The sequence below is a fragment of the Aythya marila genome (genome assembly GCF_965140915.1).
Source record: "Aythya marila genome assembly, chromosome: 6".
Taxonomy (NCBI): Eukaryota; Metazoa; Chordata; class Aves; order Anseriformes; family Anatidae; genus Aythya; species Aythya marila.
Window position 1 is genome coordinate 6,631,883 of NC_139047.1, and position 17,494 is coordinate 6,649,376.

The 17,494-nt window shown below is 45.5% G+C and overlaps 1 protein-coding gene across 3 annotated transcripts in view; it reads left to right on the plus strand.

The window, feature by feature from the left end:
* MAP2 (microtubule associated protein 2) overlaps positions 1 to 9,963 on the plus strand; it is a 64,650-nt gene extending 54,687 nt beyond the window's left edge. For all 3 annotated transcript variants that reach the window (XM_082763368.1, XM_082763366.1, XM_082763367.1), the window contains 4 exons: positions 2,680 to 2,772; positions 4,147 to 4,228; positions 4,950 to 5,062; positions 5,773 to 9,963. In XM_082763368.1, the coding sequence (XP_082619494.1) occupies positions 2,680 to 2,772; positions 4,147 to 4,228; positions 4,950 to 5,062; positions 5,773 to 5,988 (504 nt within the window). In that variant the 3' untranslated portion in view covers positions 5,989 to 9,963. The remainder of the gene's footprint in view (positions 1 to 2,679; positions 2,773 to 4,146; positions 4,229 to 4,949; positions 5,063 to 5,772) is intronic.
* The last annotated feature ends 7,531 nt before the right edge of the window (positions 9,964 to 17,494 follow it).

Below are 17,494 nucleotides of genomic sequence, written 5' to 3' on the forward strand. Positions count from 1 at the left end.
CCTCAGCACAGGACATAAGTGGTACATAGGTCTCCTGCTGGCCCCTCTACGCAGGGGCACATCTCACCCAGTGAGACAGAGAGGATAATTGAGATGATTGTTCCACTGCGTATCTGCTAGCTGGGTCCATGGGCCATGAGACTCGTAATCTGTCAGACTTGTGGGTGCAAATCAACCTTCAGGCACTCGATCAAAGGTGCCCTCTCAGCTCATCACCTTGCTTTGGCTTCACTTTTAAGCTACAGGCCCCCAGTCCACAGCACAGAGGTCTTGTCATGACCAAAGTCAGCATTTTCAGAGCAAATTCATCCCTGTGGCCATTGTGAAGAGGTGCTGCTGATCCGTTGCTGAGAGATGTGCTCAGAAAGTGCTAGGGAGGCTTTCTGTTTTGCCCAGTTCTGTCTGGCCCGAAGCTCTCTGAGACCGCGATCTGACTGCACATTTGATGTGTGTCTCAGTAACTAATGTGACACCTATCGCGTATGGTACCGGGGTACATTTTTTAAACCAATGGTATATTGAAATAAAACAAGCCTAAAATTCCAGTGGCATTTCCTTTCACGTTTCAGTGTGCATTGGTTTACTTACATGGATTAAGCAGACGGGAGAAAGACAGAAATCAGCTTGCCTACTGAAGATGCCCTTGTGAAGGGCTGAAGGTGACCTACCAGTTGTGGAGCTTTCTGGTGCTGTCATCGCCATCACTGCTGAGTGTGCCATTACCAAACTCTAACAGTTTAGGCCAGGAAGCATTTAATGTCCTAATGGGTTTGACTGATGTAGTGGTTACACGATACGTAATGAGGGGGACCCACGGAACAGCTTTCTGTGAAGAAATCCTTTTCATTAGCTGCAAAGTGTGGCCCTCGGGAAGCTTCTTCTTGGAGTTTACTGGACGCAAGTTAAGAGTAGCACTCCAGCTGCTCAGTGCCAGAGGATATTTGACTCGGTATCTAGGTGTGGCACTATCCCCACTGCAAGAACTGCAAAATCCGATGTCCCTGTGAGGCAGGTGTATTGTCTTTTCCTAGTTTGGAGAGGTGAGGCACAGAGGAAGTGAGTGATTTCTTTCAGAGGTCTAACAGGGAGCCTGGAGCAGTGTGGGGACCTGAAACCAGGAGGCAGAAACTGCATGGGGTTCTTCCTCCTACTGAGCACTTCAGCTGGTGTGCAGCTGCTTTGTGTTGCTGGGTGGTGAGAAGCAGGAAGAAGGTAACCCATACATCTGTGCCTGTCTCTCTCCTACATATCAGTTAGTCCCTGTAGTTTTACCTAAAACAGCAGCCGACAGAGCTGTGCTAAATGATATTATTGAAGGCAATAGAAGTGTCATTTAATAATGAATAGATAATGCCCAAATGAATATGGTTTGTACAGGAAAGAGAGTATGAATTCATATTGCATATTAGTAAGATAAGAATGAATAAAATCCACCATAATATGTGAGTAATGACCTCATATTTAACCCAGAGAAGAGAATACGCTGCACCAGCAGCACTCTTTGAGTAAGTAAAAGCTCCTGGTACAAAGAAGGCCTGGCTAGAAATCCTACTCACACACCTGCAAAGCCTAATGCAGATGAGCACAGTCCCCTGCCCTTGCTCAGACAGGAGCCTGGAGGTGGTGTCACCCAGGTGTGTGCCCAGGTGCCCCTGCCTCCTGCTAACTGTCCCCAGCAGCACATCGTTCCCTGGGAGCACAATCACTGGTGGCACCTGACATCTGCTAGGTGGAGGGACTGGTTTGATGGTCAAGGTGGGACAGCGGGGCTTGGCCTGTCCTTCAAAGAGTTCCCTCCAGGCACTGTCATGTGCCTGCAGTGCCTCCGTGGCTAAGGTGACACAGGAGAAATACAGGCCCCTGGCATCTGTAAGGGAGGCTGGCACCATCACGGGAAAGTCAGGTGGCATTTCTGCCAAAAAACAAGTCCCTGGGGGAGGAGAGGCACAATGCTGCTAGCACCAGCAAGTCGTGGCCACCAAATAGTACAGGCAGCGCTGAGGATCAAGGAACAGGGGCTGCAGCAAGAAGTGTCCAGGTGTTGTTGTTTTCTGCACTGCCCTTTGGTAGAAGACAGGAGAGAGAGAGCAGCAGTGAGCTCTGACTTCAGCTTAAGCCATTTGTCAGTCACCTTTAACAGGACACACTGAGATCAGAGGTCTGCTGTGTGAATGCAGACACTGTTAGGGCTGTGTGGCAGGAAGAGGGGTGAGATACCTCAGGATTTCAGCCAGTGCCTGAGCTGGCTGGGTCTCAGATTGCTGCGTTGAAGGCTGGAGTGCTGAGCTCTGAGAAAGAGGGTTTCCATCTGCTCGTGTCCAGTTCAGCAGGAACACTGGCCATCACTTAGAGAGCCTATAACAGGCTTTCCAAGGACTATGTCCAGGCAAGTAAGGGATTCTTTGAGCTTTTCAAGGAAAAGCCACCTCTCATCTCTCCCAGTATAAAACCTCTCTCCTTTGCATTTACATGTAACTGCCATTTCAGGAGGTAGAAAAAGAGCATATGCTGCGTTAGCATCCTAAGCACAGAGATTGGTGTGGCTGACTTTCTCACATTTCAATACAAGTGTCAGAAGAAGGAGTCACAGCAGGAGGCAGAATTACTCTGGCTCCCTTGTCCTGCACCCCGATGGAGTGTGTGTATTACATATAGTAAGTTACCTCCGATTCCTTTTAGGTTAGGATTTTAAACAAGAAGATCGATTTTAGCGATATTCAGTCCCGGTGTGGTTCCAGAGATAACATCAAACATTCTGCGGGGGGAGGAAATGTAAGTAGCACAGACAGCCTGTGAGCAGGCATCTCCACTGTGGTGACCCACCTTGCACAGCCAGCCCCCCTGTCTCCCTTCCTCTGAGCACTATTTTCCTTCTTACTGCTGTTCTCACATGTGAGTCTGGTCTGGTAGTCGTGTGAGCCCTGTGTTTGCAGTGGTGGCCTTCTGATCTTCCTCCACAGAGCACAACACATTGCCAGGACCTGGCCAGGAAAAGAAAATTTAAAAGTTTGGTTATCTCTAAATCCCCCAGGGTGCTGTCAGTTAAAGTCCAGTGCGAGCCAAAATGGTCCAGTGCCTTTCATAGCAGTGGCCTGAGAAAGTCTTTTCCAAAAGACACTCCAGCTCCCAGTTGGTCGTCCCCCAGCATGTCAGCCCTTCCTCAGCTAACCTTGTTGGTTACGAGAGTCATCAGAGAGAAAGAAAAGAAAGAAAACACGAGGACAAAGAAAGCTCAGAGAATGGGTGTGATCAGTTAGCGTGCTGAGTGCTAACACTGCAGCATCATTCCAGCGTAACCAGCTGAGGTTGCTCAGGGTGTGATCCAGCAGTCACACTGGAATAGCATAAGGAGGGTTTGACCCCTCTGGTGAAAATGATCTCTCCTCAAATAGAAGAGCAAACCAGCAGTTTGCAGTCAGCTTGGAGCCCCTGCGTGGCCTGGCCTGGGAGGGCTGCAGCTTCTTAAGGCCTGCTAACACAGCCACACCTGGGAGCAAAGCAGGAGCCTTGCTGTAGCTGTTCCCGAGATGGGTTCACTGCAGCCACGGCAGCACAGGGCGCAGTGCTGCAGAAGGAGACGGAGGGTGCCCGTGCTGCTGCCTGGCTGAGCAGTGCAGTGCCACTGCTGCCGGTGACAGCACCAGCGCAGGTGCAGCTGCAGGAGTCGCATTTGTAGACTCACCAGGCTCCCTGCAGCAGATTGAGCTGAAATGCATACTCTGTTTAGCCGGAGAAAAACATGAAACAGATGGCCAAGAAAAAAGCAGTCACCAAAATATTCCCAGTTGTCAGGATGCATGTTCAAAAAGCAGAACCAAACAGGGCAGGTCCTGCTGCATGCAGGGCTTTGGAGCATCTGCCCTGAAAGGAGGCTCAGGAACATTTTAAAAAGAACCTACAAGCTGATTTGCTTCATCCTCCTCTTCATTTTGCTAATAGAAAAGCTTAACCCAGCTCTGTGATTTCCCTAGGTGGAAAGGAATCTTGCTGTATTAATCCAGGTGTTTCCTCCTTTGTGGCATGGTCTGTTTTCTACTAACCATCTCTCCTTTTCCAGGGGCTTGGCTCTTCCTCTGCAGGCCTTGGCTCTTTATGTATTCTGTTCCTTTCATTCTTGTAATCTGTGTTTGTGTGTGCTTTTGACAGGTACAGATCGTAACCAAGAAGATTGACTTGAGTCATGTGACTTCCAAGTGTGGCTCACTCAAGAACATCCATCACAAGCCAGGTAACGTAGGAATTTATGGGGTGTGGGACAAAGGAAAGACTAATATTGTATGTGCAGGAAAAAACACGGATGATACCATTCTCTTTTATAGTCCAAAAGAAAATAAATACACTTACGTAATACAAATAATATTCTACTTAACTAAATGTATACAGACAAATATCTGGGACCACCTGGTTTAGAGATGAGATTAAAATAAAACAGTGCGGAAGGATACTGCAGACATGATGTCAGTTTGATAAAATACTGATACGCAGACTGAAGTTGGCAAAATACTTAAGCATATGCTTAGATCCTCTGAAAATCAATAGGACTGCAGCACATGCTTGCAGTTTGAATGTGTTGAAGATTTTAGATTTTACTTAAATGTGCAGTGTGTTAGAATCACAGAATGGTTTGGGTTGGAAGGGACCTTAAAATCATCTAATCCCAACCCCCCTGCCATGGGCAGGGACACCTCCCACCAGCTCAGGTTGCCCAAAGCCCCATCCAGCCTGGCCTTGAGCACTTCCAGGGATGTGGCATTCACAGCTTCTCTGGGCAGCCTGTGCCAGGGCCTCACCACCCTCATAGTAAAGGATTTCTGTTTTTCCATGTTATTCTGTGCTTCTCTAAAATCACTAGACCCCAACTAAAAAGGAACTAATCTGAATGTACCCGCATGCATCATGTCAGACTTTCTCCTGAGCCATTCCCCTCTTTGTTTCCTTTTTCTGTGTAGGAGGTGGGCGTGTGAAAATTGAGAGCGTGAAACTGGATTTCAAAGAGAAAGCTCAGGCTAAAGTTGGTTCACTTGAAAATGCCCACCATGTACCTGGCGGTGGTAATGTCAAGGTAAGGGGACAGCCCTCAGGGAAAAGGCTACCACTGTGCCCTGGCCCAAATTCTGTGGTGAAATGACCAGTTACCGGAGCTGTGAATTCAGTGGTGGCTCTAAGCTGAGTGGGGAACGTTTGCTCAGCATCGAGCTCATTCACATGCCATTTGCTCCCTCTGGAATTTGGAATGATCAAGCTCACATCCACATCTAAGATAAATTTGAACCTTACGGTGAAACCTCCTGTAGTTTGTGCACTGGCTTTCCATCTGAAGAAAAACCTTACTTAGGACCTCTGTATAGCACAGGCATGATATAATAATATTTTATAGTGTGGATATCCCAGAAGATCAGGACTATTGTGTGAAACATGAGGAAAACATCTTGAAAGTAAGGTCACCCCCAAAAGCATTTGAAAATACAGATTTCAGAAACAAATCACAATGCCCATAAAATGTCTGTTACATTCATACAGCTAAGAACAGTGGTAGTGCTCATTAGGGCACCCATGGGAGACAGAAATAGTAAGAGAAGACGTAGCATAGTGAGCCAGTGATGCATTAAACAAGGTAAAAAAACGTTCAGTTTCAATCCTTCTAGGGACTGAAGAAGCTTCAATCCTCTTAAAAGTTCTTAAAAATAAACAAAAGGAGACCCAAATGATAATCTATAATGAGAAACTGCTGTGAATATATAATGCATTAAATTCTTTGCTTTTCTGGAACAGATTGACAGCCAGAAACTAAACTTCAGAGAGCACGCTAAAGCCCGTGTTGATCACGGGGCTGAGATCATCACGCAGTCACCAGGCAGGTCCAGCGTGGCCTCACCACGCAGACTCAGCAACGTCTCGTCCTCTGGAAGCATCAACCTGCTTGAATCGCCCCAGCTTGCTACCCTCGCTGAAGATGTCACGGCAGCCCTTGCTAAGCAGGGCTTATGAATTTGCTCATTTTGCGTTGTATGAAGTAATAATATTTAGGCATGAGCTCTTGGCAGGAATGGGCTCAGAGCAGGTGTTACATTCATTCTTTACCATGTCTAAAACTACGTCACATCCCAAGACTTGTAGTTATCATACAGTTAAGAGAAAAAAAAAAAAGAAAAAAAAAAGAAAAAAATAATTAAATAGATGCAGAAATTGGCCTGATCTCCATTTACAACAGGAAGACACTGGCTTTATATGGGCATACAACTGCAGTATGTTACATTGGACAATTATTGTTGCTCTGCTCTGTCTTGCATGGAGTACCGTACTATGATAAAATGCATTTTTACCTTTCATGTGCCTGAAGGCCATCCACCTCTTTCTGAAGAGCCTTGTTAATATCCCAAGTTGCTCATTTTGCTGTTCTGTTGATAGATGGGGGAAAAAGAAAAAAAAAAAGTTGCCCATTGTAAGTTATTACAGGTTAGATTAAGAGTCTGCTTACCAGAAGGAAGGGCGTATAGAGAAATTCAAGTTTAATTTAAAAAAAAAAAAAAAAAGTGTTATTTTATATAAATAAGTAGAACAAAAGTTGAATTAAGTTATTAACTTTTTTTTTTTTGGACCTGGGTAATTATGTCAGTGTATAGCTGAAAAGCCAATAAATTATTTAACTAATAACTGAAACTAGTAGTTGAAAACATCCGAACAATGCTTGGGGAAGTGACGTAAAAAAGCTACTGAAAGCAAGCACTTCCACCCCAACGGACTTGTGTCTGATTAGAAAGTTGGTTAAGCGGCTAGATTTGTGTACGCACCACCAGTTTCACATCCTTTCCATCTGTTTAATACAGTATTATAGATATATATATTTCTCTGTGGTCATTTGTGATACGCCCTCCTCATATACTTGAATATTCTACTTTATTCACAGTATCTGTGTCTCTTGCACCCTTTGGTGTTGCAATTTTAGGTATGTAAAAGTAGATGTTAGCAGGGTTTTTTTTCCCTCTTCATAAAAACACATTTTAAAATGATGAAAACTTTTAGCATGAAGTTGCTTTCTGTAACAACTAAAAGCCGTGACCCTGTTTTAGTGCCAGATGCAAGTCTTTTCTGTGATGCTAGAAAAAGGATTCCTTCCCTCTTCCCCTCCCTTCTTTTTTTTTCCACAAAGTTACAATTTTTGTGGGGTCCAGAAGTTTGTAAAACGGTCTCCAAAGATGGTTGGGTTTGGATTCTGGATTTTTTAAAAATCCAACATAGTTTGGCTTTTTTTTTTTTTTTTTTTTTTTAACTCCTGTAGTAACAGTGAATGTTAGATTTATTTATTTTTTTTCTTTTGCTAAAGTTGAAACACAAAAACGAGTATTAAGGTGTTGTTTCCACTCCTTCAGTGATGTCTTATGTATACACTCAGGCACTCAGATAACAGTGATAAGCATAAAAGAGATGCCTGTAAATTATAGTACATGAATAAATAAATTGAGCTCCCTAGACTGGGCTGCCATAGCGATTAATCAATAAATAGGGCATCTGAAAATCTGAGCAAAGTGGGATTATATTGACTATAAAAAGTATAAGAAAAAGTGTGCATAAAATATAAAGGGCAGAGATATATAAACATCCAATCTAATGGAGTTACCTGCGAGAACTCCAGCGCTGTCTTATGGACACTAAGAGAACACTGAAGGTAATAAGGTAGTATTACTCATCAGCAGGTAGTAATCTGCTGATACTATATGTACAGTAGACATTATCAAATGACCAGTTTACATTCTTGCAGATTGTTTGATCTTTTCCTTTTGAAATCTCTTAACTAAACTTTGCACTGTCAGTTGAGCTATATTTGATACATGTATTAGGTTAACATTGTGTGTTGGAAGCTTTTGATCTGTTCTTTTTCTTCCTTAATTTGTATGTGTGCGTGTGTGTGTGTGTTGGGGTTTGAACCAAAAAGACTCGTAGAGAACATTTTTATGTCTGTGGAGAAGGATTCTAATAATTAATAGCACAGGATTCCAAATAATTCAGGTAGCAAATGCACAGTTACTAAGCAGTAGATCTTCAGTGGACCAAATGAGGATTTTGGCTAACCTGTCACAGCAGTACAAAGACAAAACAAAGTTATTAAATCTCTGTAAATTTTACTGAAAATGAACTCCTAACAGCCACACACATGACATTTCAGCTCTGCAAAAAGCTTTTTCACACTGTAAAGTACCTAATACTGTTGGTAAGTCAGCTCTTTTATACAAAGGACAGTGAGCTTAGAACCATGCTAAATGGGTTCTGATTTCTGCCTTGTATTTGTATAGAGTTAATTAACTCTTGCGTAGAGTTAATTGTATGAATTCACATGGAAACAGGTCAAAAGAGGTGCTTAAAAAGCCTCTTCCCATTTTTTCCAGGAGAGCAAAAGACAGAAAGAAGAAGAAGAACAAGAAAAACACATCAAACAGTATTTATATCACATTGCTCTGATCACACACTATAAATTAGCCTTGCAGTGTTTTTTTTATGCCTTTTGCAAATGTGGGTGAGAGAGTCTCTGGTACTACTGAACCTCAGCTTCTCTGAGGCTGAACACCAGCTAGTGAGAACAGTGTTAACTTGTGACTCGTAGTTTTTTGCCTTTTCTTTTTTTTTTAATTCTGCTTTTAAAATTGACATACTCTAGATAACAATGCTTAGATCATCCACCTATGAGTCCAAAGTTAGAGTGGTGTAACCCACCAAGTCATTTATTTCATGCATTAAAATGAGCTTTCTTGTCTTGATTCAGGCAAAGACCTCTGTAATCGTAATCATCCTTCCATAGAAAGAATCCTAGAATGCTGTGGAGTTAGATGAAGGTAAAAGAAATCAAAGAGTTTTGTGCTGTTAAAAAAAAAAATAAAGTTATGTTACATGACTCTAGATGTTCACTGAAAAGCTCATATTAATCTTAACTTCTCAAGAAGAGTGTTGGTTTAAAAAAAAAATGTTTTGTAAATATGTAATGTCCACTAAAGAAGATAGAGCCAGCTTCCTGGAAACTGCATCCATTGTGTTTCTTTTTGCAGGCATGTTGAGCCAGCAGGTATGTTGGGTGTTTGAGACCTAACTTTGTAACAAAGCAGAGATAATCCAGATAAATGGAACAGTGAAACCTGTTTGGATGGCTAGGGGAGAGCCCCAAATTAATAGTCTGTCAAATTGTAGAGACAAAAGGGGCTTCTGCCCCATCTGCAGAGTTCTGTTCCTATGTAACCACAAGCAGAAAGAAATCAAAGTTGAGCAAACCTCTGTCCAGCAACAATAAAGGAAAAACTAATATTGATGAGGGTAATTTTGTGCCCACCGGGGCCATGTATATTTTCACTGTACAGCAGTAAATGGTATTATCCATTCAGTGTTATGCTAAAGTACAGTAGTGACCTCATCGTGACTGCTTACAACTAGATGTTTGCCTATATACACGACCCAAAGGGAGTCGAAAGGCAGCCTGTGTGCAACCACATGTGAGCAGCAGTTTTTGCCATGCTGGACCAAACACCGTTTGAAACCCAAGCACCCATGTCCCTTCAAAGGCAGATGCCTTGAAGAGTAGAACACGTTTGCTATAAAAACCGAAGCAGGTAGAATCTAGCCTAGGTGTGTGTAGAGCTCACCCTCTCGTCAGGTTGCTAGAGCAATTCCCGCTGCAACTCAAGCAATTCCCACTGCAGGAAGGTAAATTAGTTTCACACTTGGAAAAGTCAAGCATATAAAAGCCACTTCAACTTTAGCAAAGAGAAAAAGCCAACGAATAAACATGCTGTATGCTGGGATTTCAAGGAATACAGTCTGCTGTTACAAACCTGTGTTTTTTTCTGATAATTCTAGAGCCTGTTACCATAAGAGGCATTTCTTGAATGGCTGGTGGTAGGTAATTCATGTTTTTCAATCCAATTTGCAATTGTATTTGTTGCTGTATAGTGATTGTTTTGCAAAATAAAACCGCTTGTCATCTAATTGCTTGTGTTGGTTTCCACTGTTTGCCAAGGAGGTCTTTGAGCATTCAACCCCTGCATGAAAAACCACTGCACACACCTGCTGCTGTGCTCTGCCAAGAGAGGCCAGAGCAGATGAAGTCATGTTTTTCAGCCCTGTTATTGGCAAAAAATCTGTTTTTACTGCTTGCGCAGTAAAAGGCAGCACCCATGGCCGCAGCCAGGCCGGGCCCCCCAGACGCTGCCCTAAGATGGCGGACCCCAGCCCCTTCCCTCAGCGCCAAAATGGCGGGCGCGCTGGGGCGGGGCCATAGCGTGAGGCCATTAACGGCCACTGGGCGACCATTGGGGCACTGAGGGGATGGCACTGGCAGGAGCAGGGCTCGCCATCAGCCTTGGAGAGACAGGTGAGCGCTGCTGTGTCCACTCCCTGCAGTCTGCTGGTGTTGGGGCGGGTGGGAGGTAATGGGAGCGGCGGGTGGTGGGCTTTTGGGGCTGCCCTGGAAGGTGTTGAGGGAGCGGCCCGAGGTTTGGGGGCTGCCTGAGGTACTTTGTTGCTCTGGGGCTGCCAGTGGGGGTTAGAACCCTTGCCTTGGGTTGGTGTTGCAGGTGGAACACTCCAGAAAATGGGCCAGGACAGCAGGGTTTGTCTGTCCAGGTGCTTTCTCACCGTGGGGCTGTGCTGTGGGAAGCAGAAGCCTCTCCTCACAGGCTGACCTACCGTGCTACGGCCCACATAGGGCAGCTTCTGCTGCCTCCTCCTGCTCTAACGCTTGCCGAAAATGGGTTTCAAGGTATGTCATGACACAGATGAAGTGAGACCTTTAGCATCAGCTGCTCCCTGAGTTCTGCGTGTACCACAGGCTGGGATCTCAGTAAGAAAAATATCTCTTGAATATTGCAGTCCCAGAAGTAGGAGACTGAGTGGATTACCTGCAGTTGTCCAGCCTCTGAGTGAGCTGGACTTTTGACGTAATTCTGCAGCGTTCATAAATAAATGCGGTCAACCTGAAAGAATCGTTAAGTGCTATTAATTATCCATTAGAATTGTTGGGCACAAGGCAAAGCTAATGTATCATCTGCAAAAGGGAAAGGATTAAAAGGTTGAGAACAAAAGCATAAATCCTCATTTAAGCATTTATAGCTAGAGTAATGGTTGCGGGCAGCTGGTAAGAACCCATGTCTTCCTTTCGAAGTGGATGAAGAAGAGATGGTGTTTCTGATGCTCCTTGTGTTTTATTAGCAGCACGTGGTAAGTGGTATATTTTATGATTTGCTAGCAAGTTGTGATGTTGGAGCACTGTGGTCAGTAGCAGCTGCAAATCAGATCTCAATTAACTAGTTATTGTAAGCCAGGGTAGCCCAGGAATACCGCACCAGTATTTGAAAGATATACAGAGGGTCTTCCTGTCCTGTGTCTATCACAATTCGTTCCTGGCACTGTACAGGAAAATGGTAGAAAAAACAAACAAACAAAAAAAAACAACACGTGGGGAATGGTTTGGTAACTGAATGGAACAGGAGATTGCCACTTCTGGAAAAAGGTGAACCTGTTTGGGTCTTCTTTTGTGTTCCTTTTTTGTTTGTTTGGGTTCATCTTATTTTTTTTTTCCAAGACAAAGCAACAGTTCTTAACTACCTTTCTGTGTAATCCTGTGTGTACATTCACATGTTCGTGGTGCAAGGATTAAATGCCAGCTACAGGCATGACTGGTATGGATGCTGGGCCAGCAGCTGGAGTCAGACTGGGGATGTAGGTACCCCGGAGCTGGTGGTGCCAGCAGCTGGAGAGCAAGAGAGTGAGGGTCTTAATGTCAGTAGCTGGAGGGACCACAGCTCGTGGGAGCATCTCTACAGGTCCTGTAGGTGGTATGTCCAGATTGCCAGCTTCTGTGGGCACCGGGGCAGCAGTGGGAACCAGGCTGAGGACCAGATGAGTGAAGCAAGTGAGGGGCTTGGCACCAGTGGCTAGAGTGGGGCTGTGGGTCACAACCCCATGGGCTTGACCCCAGGTAACAGAGCCCGAGTATTTGTCTTCTCCAAACCTGGATATTTGGGATGGGTAATTCCCTAACACACTTCCAACTCGGCAAGCTGGTGAGTAGGAGACCCCGGGTCTGGGTAGGGATATCAGAAGGGTGGAGGGGCTGTGCTGGTGGGGTGGTGTACAAGTGTGGAGTGCACGTGAGATGAGCTTGTGGGTGCGTGTGTGCTGCTCAGTCTGGGGCAGGGCTTTCATGAGTGAGCTTCACAAGCCAGCGAGGAGGGAGAGAGCTTGGCTGCCTGTACTGAAGTCTCTTGAGTCCTACAGAGGTGCACTTGAAGGCAGCGTCTTGTCTGCAGCAGTCTCCGTGGCTGTGTTGGTGTCTTGTGTATACGTGCATGTCCTTGGCATACAAGTTTAGCTTCGCTACTGACTGAAACCTGCAAATAGGAAAGCCGTAGCCTTGTCCGTTGGCCTGGGATGGATGCCCTGGGTCTCTGGGCGCTGGTGGCCCAGAGGTGGTCCTGGAGGCAGGAGGAAACCCTGGGCCCAGGAGTGGCTGGAGGAGGCAGCTGCTTATCCATTCTGCATCTGTAAAGAGATTGTGATTCTGATCTCTGCCTTTCTCCTACCGTCTCGTGCATTTATATTATCCAGAACTTAATTGGAAACTGTTCCAAGGCACAAGCTTGACACAGCCATGATAGAAATAGTTTTTCCTGAGCATAATTGTGTGAAGAACAAATTAAGGTGGTCTGCTTTTTCTTCTGCTTATTCTTGCTTCTGACCTACTCTATCTATTTCCTCTGATAGCCCATTTTTTTTCAGGTAGCTGTAGCTGTTCCCCTTCCTTGCTGTCTCTGTTGATATGATGCTCTTCTCTGGGAAGGGTCGGAGACGAGAGAGAGCAAGTGGGACATACCTGGTAGGCTCTTGGAAAAATGCAGAGCCAGATGCAGGGACACCTCATGCATGTGCTGAAGCTGGGATGATCGTGGAGCCAAAAGCAGCTCTAAAATGGAGGATGGATTGCACAGACAGGCTTGAAAGCACTTGTGCAAATGTGGGTTGTGTTCAGCCCGGTTCTCTGCTCCCCAGTACAGTGTGCTGTGACATAGGTGCAGCTAATGTGTGCTAGTTCTACTCTATATCCACAAACCATCTACCTGCATTTCCTATGCTTCACGAAATGAGGCAAGTCGATTTTTGCTGCTGTGCTGTGCCCTGGAGTGCAGGCAGGTGTCATAGCAACTGCCCGGCACTCGTCCTGGCTTCCAGCACATCTCATCTGCAGAGCAGCTCTAGTGGGAAGGGCTGTTTGGCAATATATAATGCAGAGGTCTTTCAGAGGACGTTTTTGTCAAACTTAGTGCGCAATATTGACCTTCGCCTCCTGTTTTTTATTGTTTTGTGATTGCATCTTTTTTGTTTAAACAAAAGCCATATATACAATATTAGGAACTAAGGAAAGCAGGGGGCTGATCTGAAGTCCTCTTTTTGTGGCACCACTGGAGTGCTAGTACTTGGGTGCCATCAAATGCTGACTGCAAATCTGAGAGCCTCCACTGCAAGCAAAAGTTCAGTATAGGTATTTAAAATCTTCCAGGCTATGAAGTTCCTTCTCTTAAACTTGCAATTCCCAAGCTGCAAGCTGGTTTGCTTACTTACATGGGTAACAGAGTTTGTGTGTCCCTTGCAGTGGGGCTGGGGGCATGGTCTGCAAAACAAGGTGAGAATAAAATTGGCCTCTAGACGCTATCAAAGTAATATAAACCACACTTGGTGCCTCTTGGGTTTAGTGCTGGTCACAGCCTAGGGAGACTGGGGAATCTGCACCTTTGTGACTGCTGGTTTTTAAAAGAGTGACAGCTGCTGATTTGCTCTCCGATTTGTTTTTCATCAGTGTGTAAAAAGTTCTGTAGCCTCAAGTCCCAGTACAAGTTGTTCAGTTGTCTCTTTGGCAGTGTTGGAGAGCAGTGCTCTGAGCTCACTGGCAGCTTTGTCCAGACCTGCAGGCGGCACCAAGGCTGCTGTTTAAATTGAGGTACTGAGCTGATACAGAGATGTTCCAGCTGCAGTACAGTGGTTTCAGCTTGGTGCGCCAATTTACCCCTGATAAGTATTTGTCACATTAGGCTTGACAACATTCCTTTTTTTTTTTTATATATATAAGATGTACACTTGACTTTTACCTGTTGTCACAGGAAGCCATTAAAAATTACTGAGTTACAAACAGCTTACTTGGAGAAGGCCTTTTTTGGCTCTTGCATCAGTTAGATGAATTGATACCTCCTGCGTGTGTTTGTCTTAGTTACAGCTGCAAATTAACCCAGCTCTGCAGCTGGCCACCTTGAGCCCTCCCTGCTGCCGAAGTGGCTGAGGTGAGCTGGGTTGTTCCTTCCCAGCTTGCCTGACGCTGGCTGTGTCTGGGGCTGCCCAAGCTTGACTTGCTAATGCTGGTGTGACAGCACGAGGAGCTGGCTGTGCACAGGGAAGGATAAAGGTAACCCTGTAGTGCAAAGTGATGCTTTTCTCCTGTAGAGTCTTCTGAGGATGTAACAGAAAGCCAGGCAGGTGTACTGAGATTTGTCTTCCTGCTTTTTGAGCAGTGGTTGGTGCTGCAGGATGTGGAGGTGGCATGCAGTGGCCTTGTGTGTGCCCCAGGTCTGCTCCTCTTTGGGCTGAGGAGAGGACTTTTGGGTTCTGCTTACCCCTGAGTGGCTGGCCTGGACTGACCACCCAGTGCCTCTGGTGTCCCTGTCAGTCAGCATCTCTAGCAGTCTGTGAGTAAGCTGCAGGGCTCCTTCTGCTCTTGGGTCTGCTTCTGTGTAGCAGAGGATGGGAATAGTAAGCTCACAGTTAGAGTAGCAAGTAGGAAGGTGGTGTAAGTGGCTGCTACTAGAACGCAGAACAAGGAGAGATGCCAACCTTGCACCTGTTGAGGCCTTAACAAAATCAGCTGATTTCTTTTTCTTTAATTGCAAATATCATTAAAACTTTCTTTGTCATACTGTTTTTTTTGAAAGGGTGATTGTCACTGCCTTATAATTACTGAACCTCAGACTAAAATTAAATTTCAGATTTGTTGCTTGCTGAAATTATGCTATATTCAATAACTTTATAATATATTATGGGACTGGAAAAAGCAATTCTTTAAAAACACATTTATCATTCCTAATGCATTGTTTCACTTCTGACTGTCAGGGGGCATTCTGTAAGGGATTAAAACTCAAATTCACTTTCTAGATATAAAAGCTTTTTATGCAAGTCCTAGATGCATTGAGGGGATTGGAGATAAGGGAAACTTTTTTAATACATATCTTGCATGTAGAAGTAATTTGTTTTAACCAACTTCCCTCTGCAGTTAGTTCTTAAAAGATTTTAGAAATCAAGGTTGTTTCCTTGTCCTCCCCTATTTCTGACCTAACTTAAGGGGGGAAAAAAAAGAAAAACTTTTGTGTTTGAGTGAGCTAATCCTGAAACTAAAGAGGCCTTATTTCTGCTCACCAGCAGAAAAAATTACTGCTAGCCAAACAAAAGGAAACAAGCACACACAAAAGGAAAAAAAATCTTTAAAACTTCTTGGTTGTAAACATATCCTTTAGGCTTTATTTAACAGATGATCTCCCAAAAAACTGTTCTAATACTGCTTTTGTGCAAGAGGAGGATTTTAGCAAAGCGTAGGCCCTGTGGGGTCCTGTTGTCCATGAGTGGAGAGCAGGGCCAGCTGCAGTCACTGCAGGGAAGCGCTGGCTTGGGCACCCAGAAACTCCTCCTGTTTGAGTAAATGCAGGCTATCCAAGCAGTGGCACTGGGTTTTCAGCAAATGTGTTCCACTACGTACCTGCATGTATAATCATAGAATCAAGTTGGAAGGGACTCATAAGGATCATCGAGTCCAACTCCTGGCACCACACAGCTCTACCCAAAAATTCAGACCATGTGCCTAAGTGCACAGCCCAAACGCTTCTTAAATTCCAACAGGCTCGGTGCAGTGACTGCTTCCCTGGGGAGCCTGTTCCAGTGTGCGACCGCCCTCTCGGTGAAGAACCTCTTCCTGACATCCAGCCTGACCCTCCCCTGCCGCAGCTTGACACCACTCCTGCAGGTCCTATCGCTGGTCACTAAAGAGAACAGATCAGATCAGCACCTGCCCCTGTACTACCCCTTGTGAGGAAGTTGTAGACTGTGATGAGGTCTCCCCTCAGCCTCCTCTTCTCCAGGCTGAACAGGCCCAGTGCCCGCAGCCCCTCCTCATACGTCTTCCCCTCTAGGCCCTTCACCATCTTTGTTGCCTTCCTCTGGACACTCTCCAACAGTTTCACATCCTTTTTGTACTCTGGTGCCCAGAACTGCACACAGTACTCGAGGTGAGGCCGCATCAGCGCAGAGCAGAGTGGGACAACCACCTCCCTCGACCAACTAGCAGTGCTGTGCTTGATGCACCCCAGGACACAGTTGGCCCTCCTGGCTGCCAGGGCACACTGCTGGCTCATATTCAACTTGCTGTCAGCCACAGCCCCCAGATCCCTCTCTGCGGGGCTGCTCTCCAGCGCCTTGCCACCCAGTCTGTACATATAGCCAGGGTTGCCCTGTCCCAGGTGCAGGACCTGGCACTTGCTCTTGTTAAACTTCGTGTGGTTGCTGATTGCCCAGGTCTCTCTGCAAGGCCTTTCCACCCTCAGCCGAGTCTACAGCTCCTCCAGGTTTGGTGTCATTGGCAAATTTGCTCAGAACACCTTCTAGTCCTACATCCAAATCCTTTATAAAAAACAACTAAAGAGGAATGGCCCTAAAATGGAGCCTTGAGGGACCCCACTAGTGACCATCCGCCAGCCAGATGTGGCCCCATTTACCACAACCCTTTGAGCCCTGCCCGTCAGCCAATTGCTCACCCATCATGTGGTGTTTTTGTTTAGCTGTATGCTGGACATCTTGTCCAGTAGGATCCTATGGGAAACTGTCAAAAGCAGTACTGAAATCCAAAAAGATCCCATCAGCTGGTTTCCCTTGATCAACTAGATGGGTGACCTTATCATAAAAGGAAATCAAGTTAGTCAGACAGGGCCTACCCTTCATGAACCCATGTTGGCTGGGACCAGTGATCGCATTGTCCCCCAGGTGCTCTTCAGAAACTTCAAGGATCAACTTCTCCATAATTTTACCAGGCACTGATGTGAGACCGACAGGCCTGTAATTGCTAGGGTCTTCTTTCTTGCCCTTCTTGAAAATTGGCACAACACTTACCAGCTTCCAGTCTCCTGGGACCTCTCCAGATTCCCAAGACCATTGAAAAATAATTGAGAGGTCCCGTGGTGATGCCAGCCAGCTCTCTGAGCACCCTGGGATGAATCCCATCTGGACCCATGGACTTGCATGGATCCAGGTGGAGCAGCATATCCTGGAGGAACAAAATAAGTGGTGTTGATCAGCTCCTCTCCTGTTGCAGGCAGGAATGACCTCAGTGAGCCTTTTTCTTTAAGTGCCTGATATTAAGTGGGGTAATTGAAAGGCTGTCAGAGATGTGGCCTTGAGTTCTGGGAGCATCTCTCCTTACACTTGC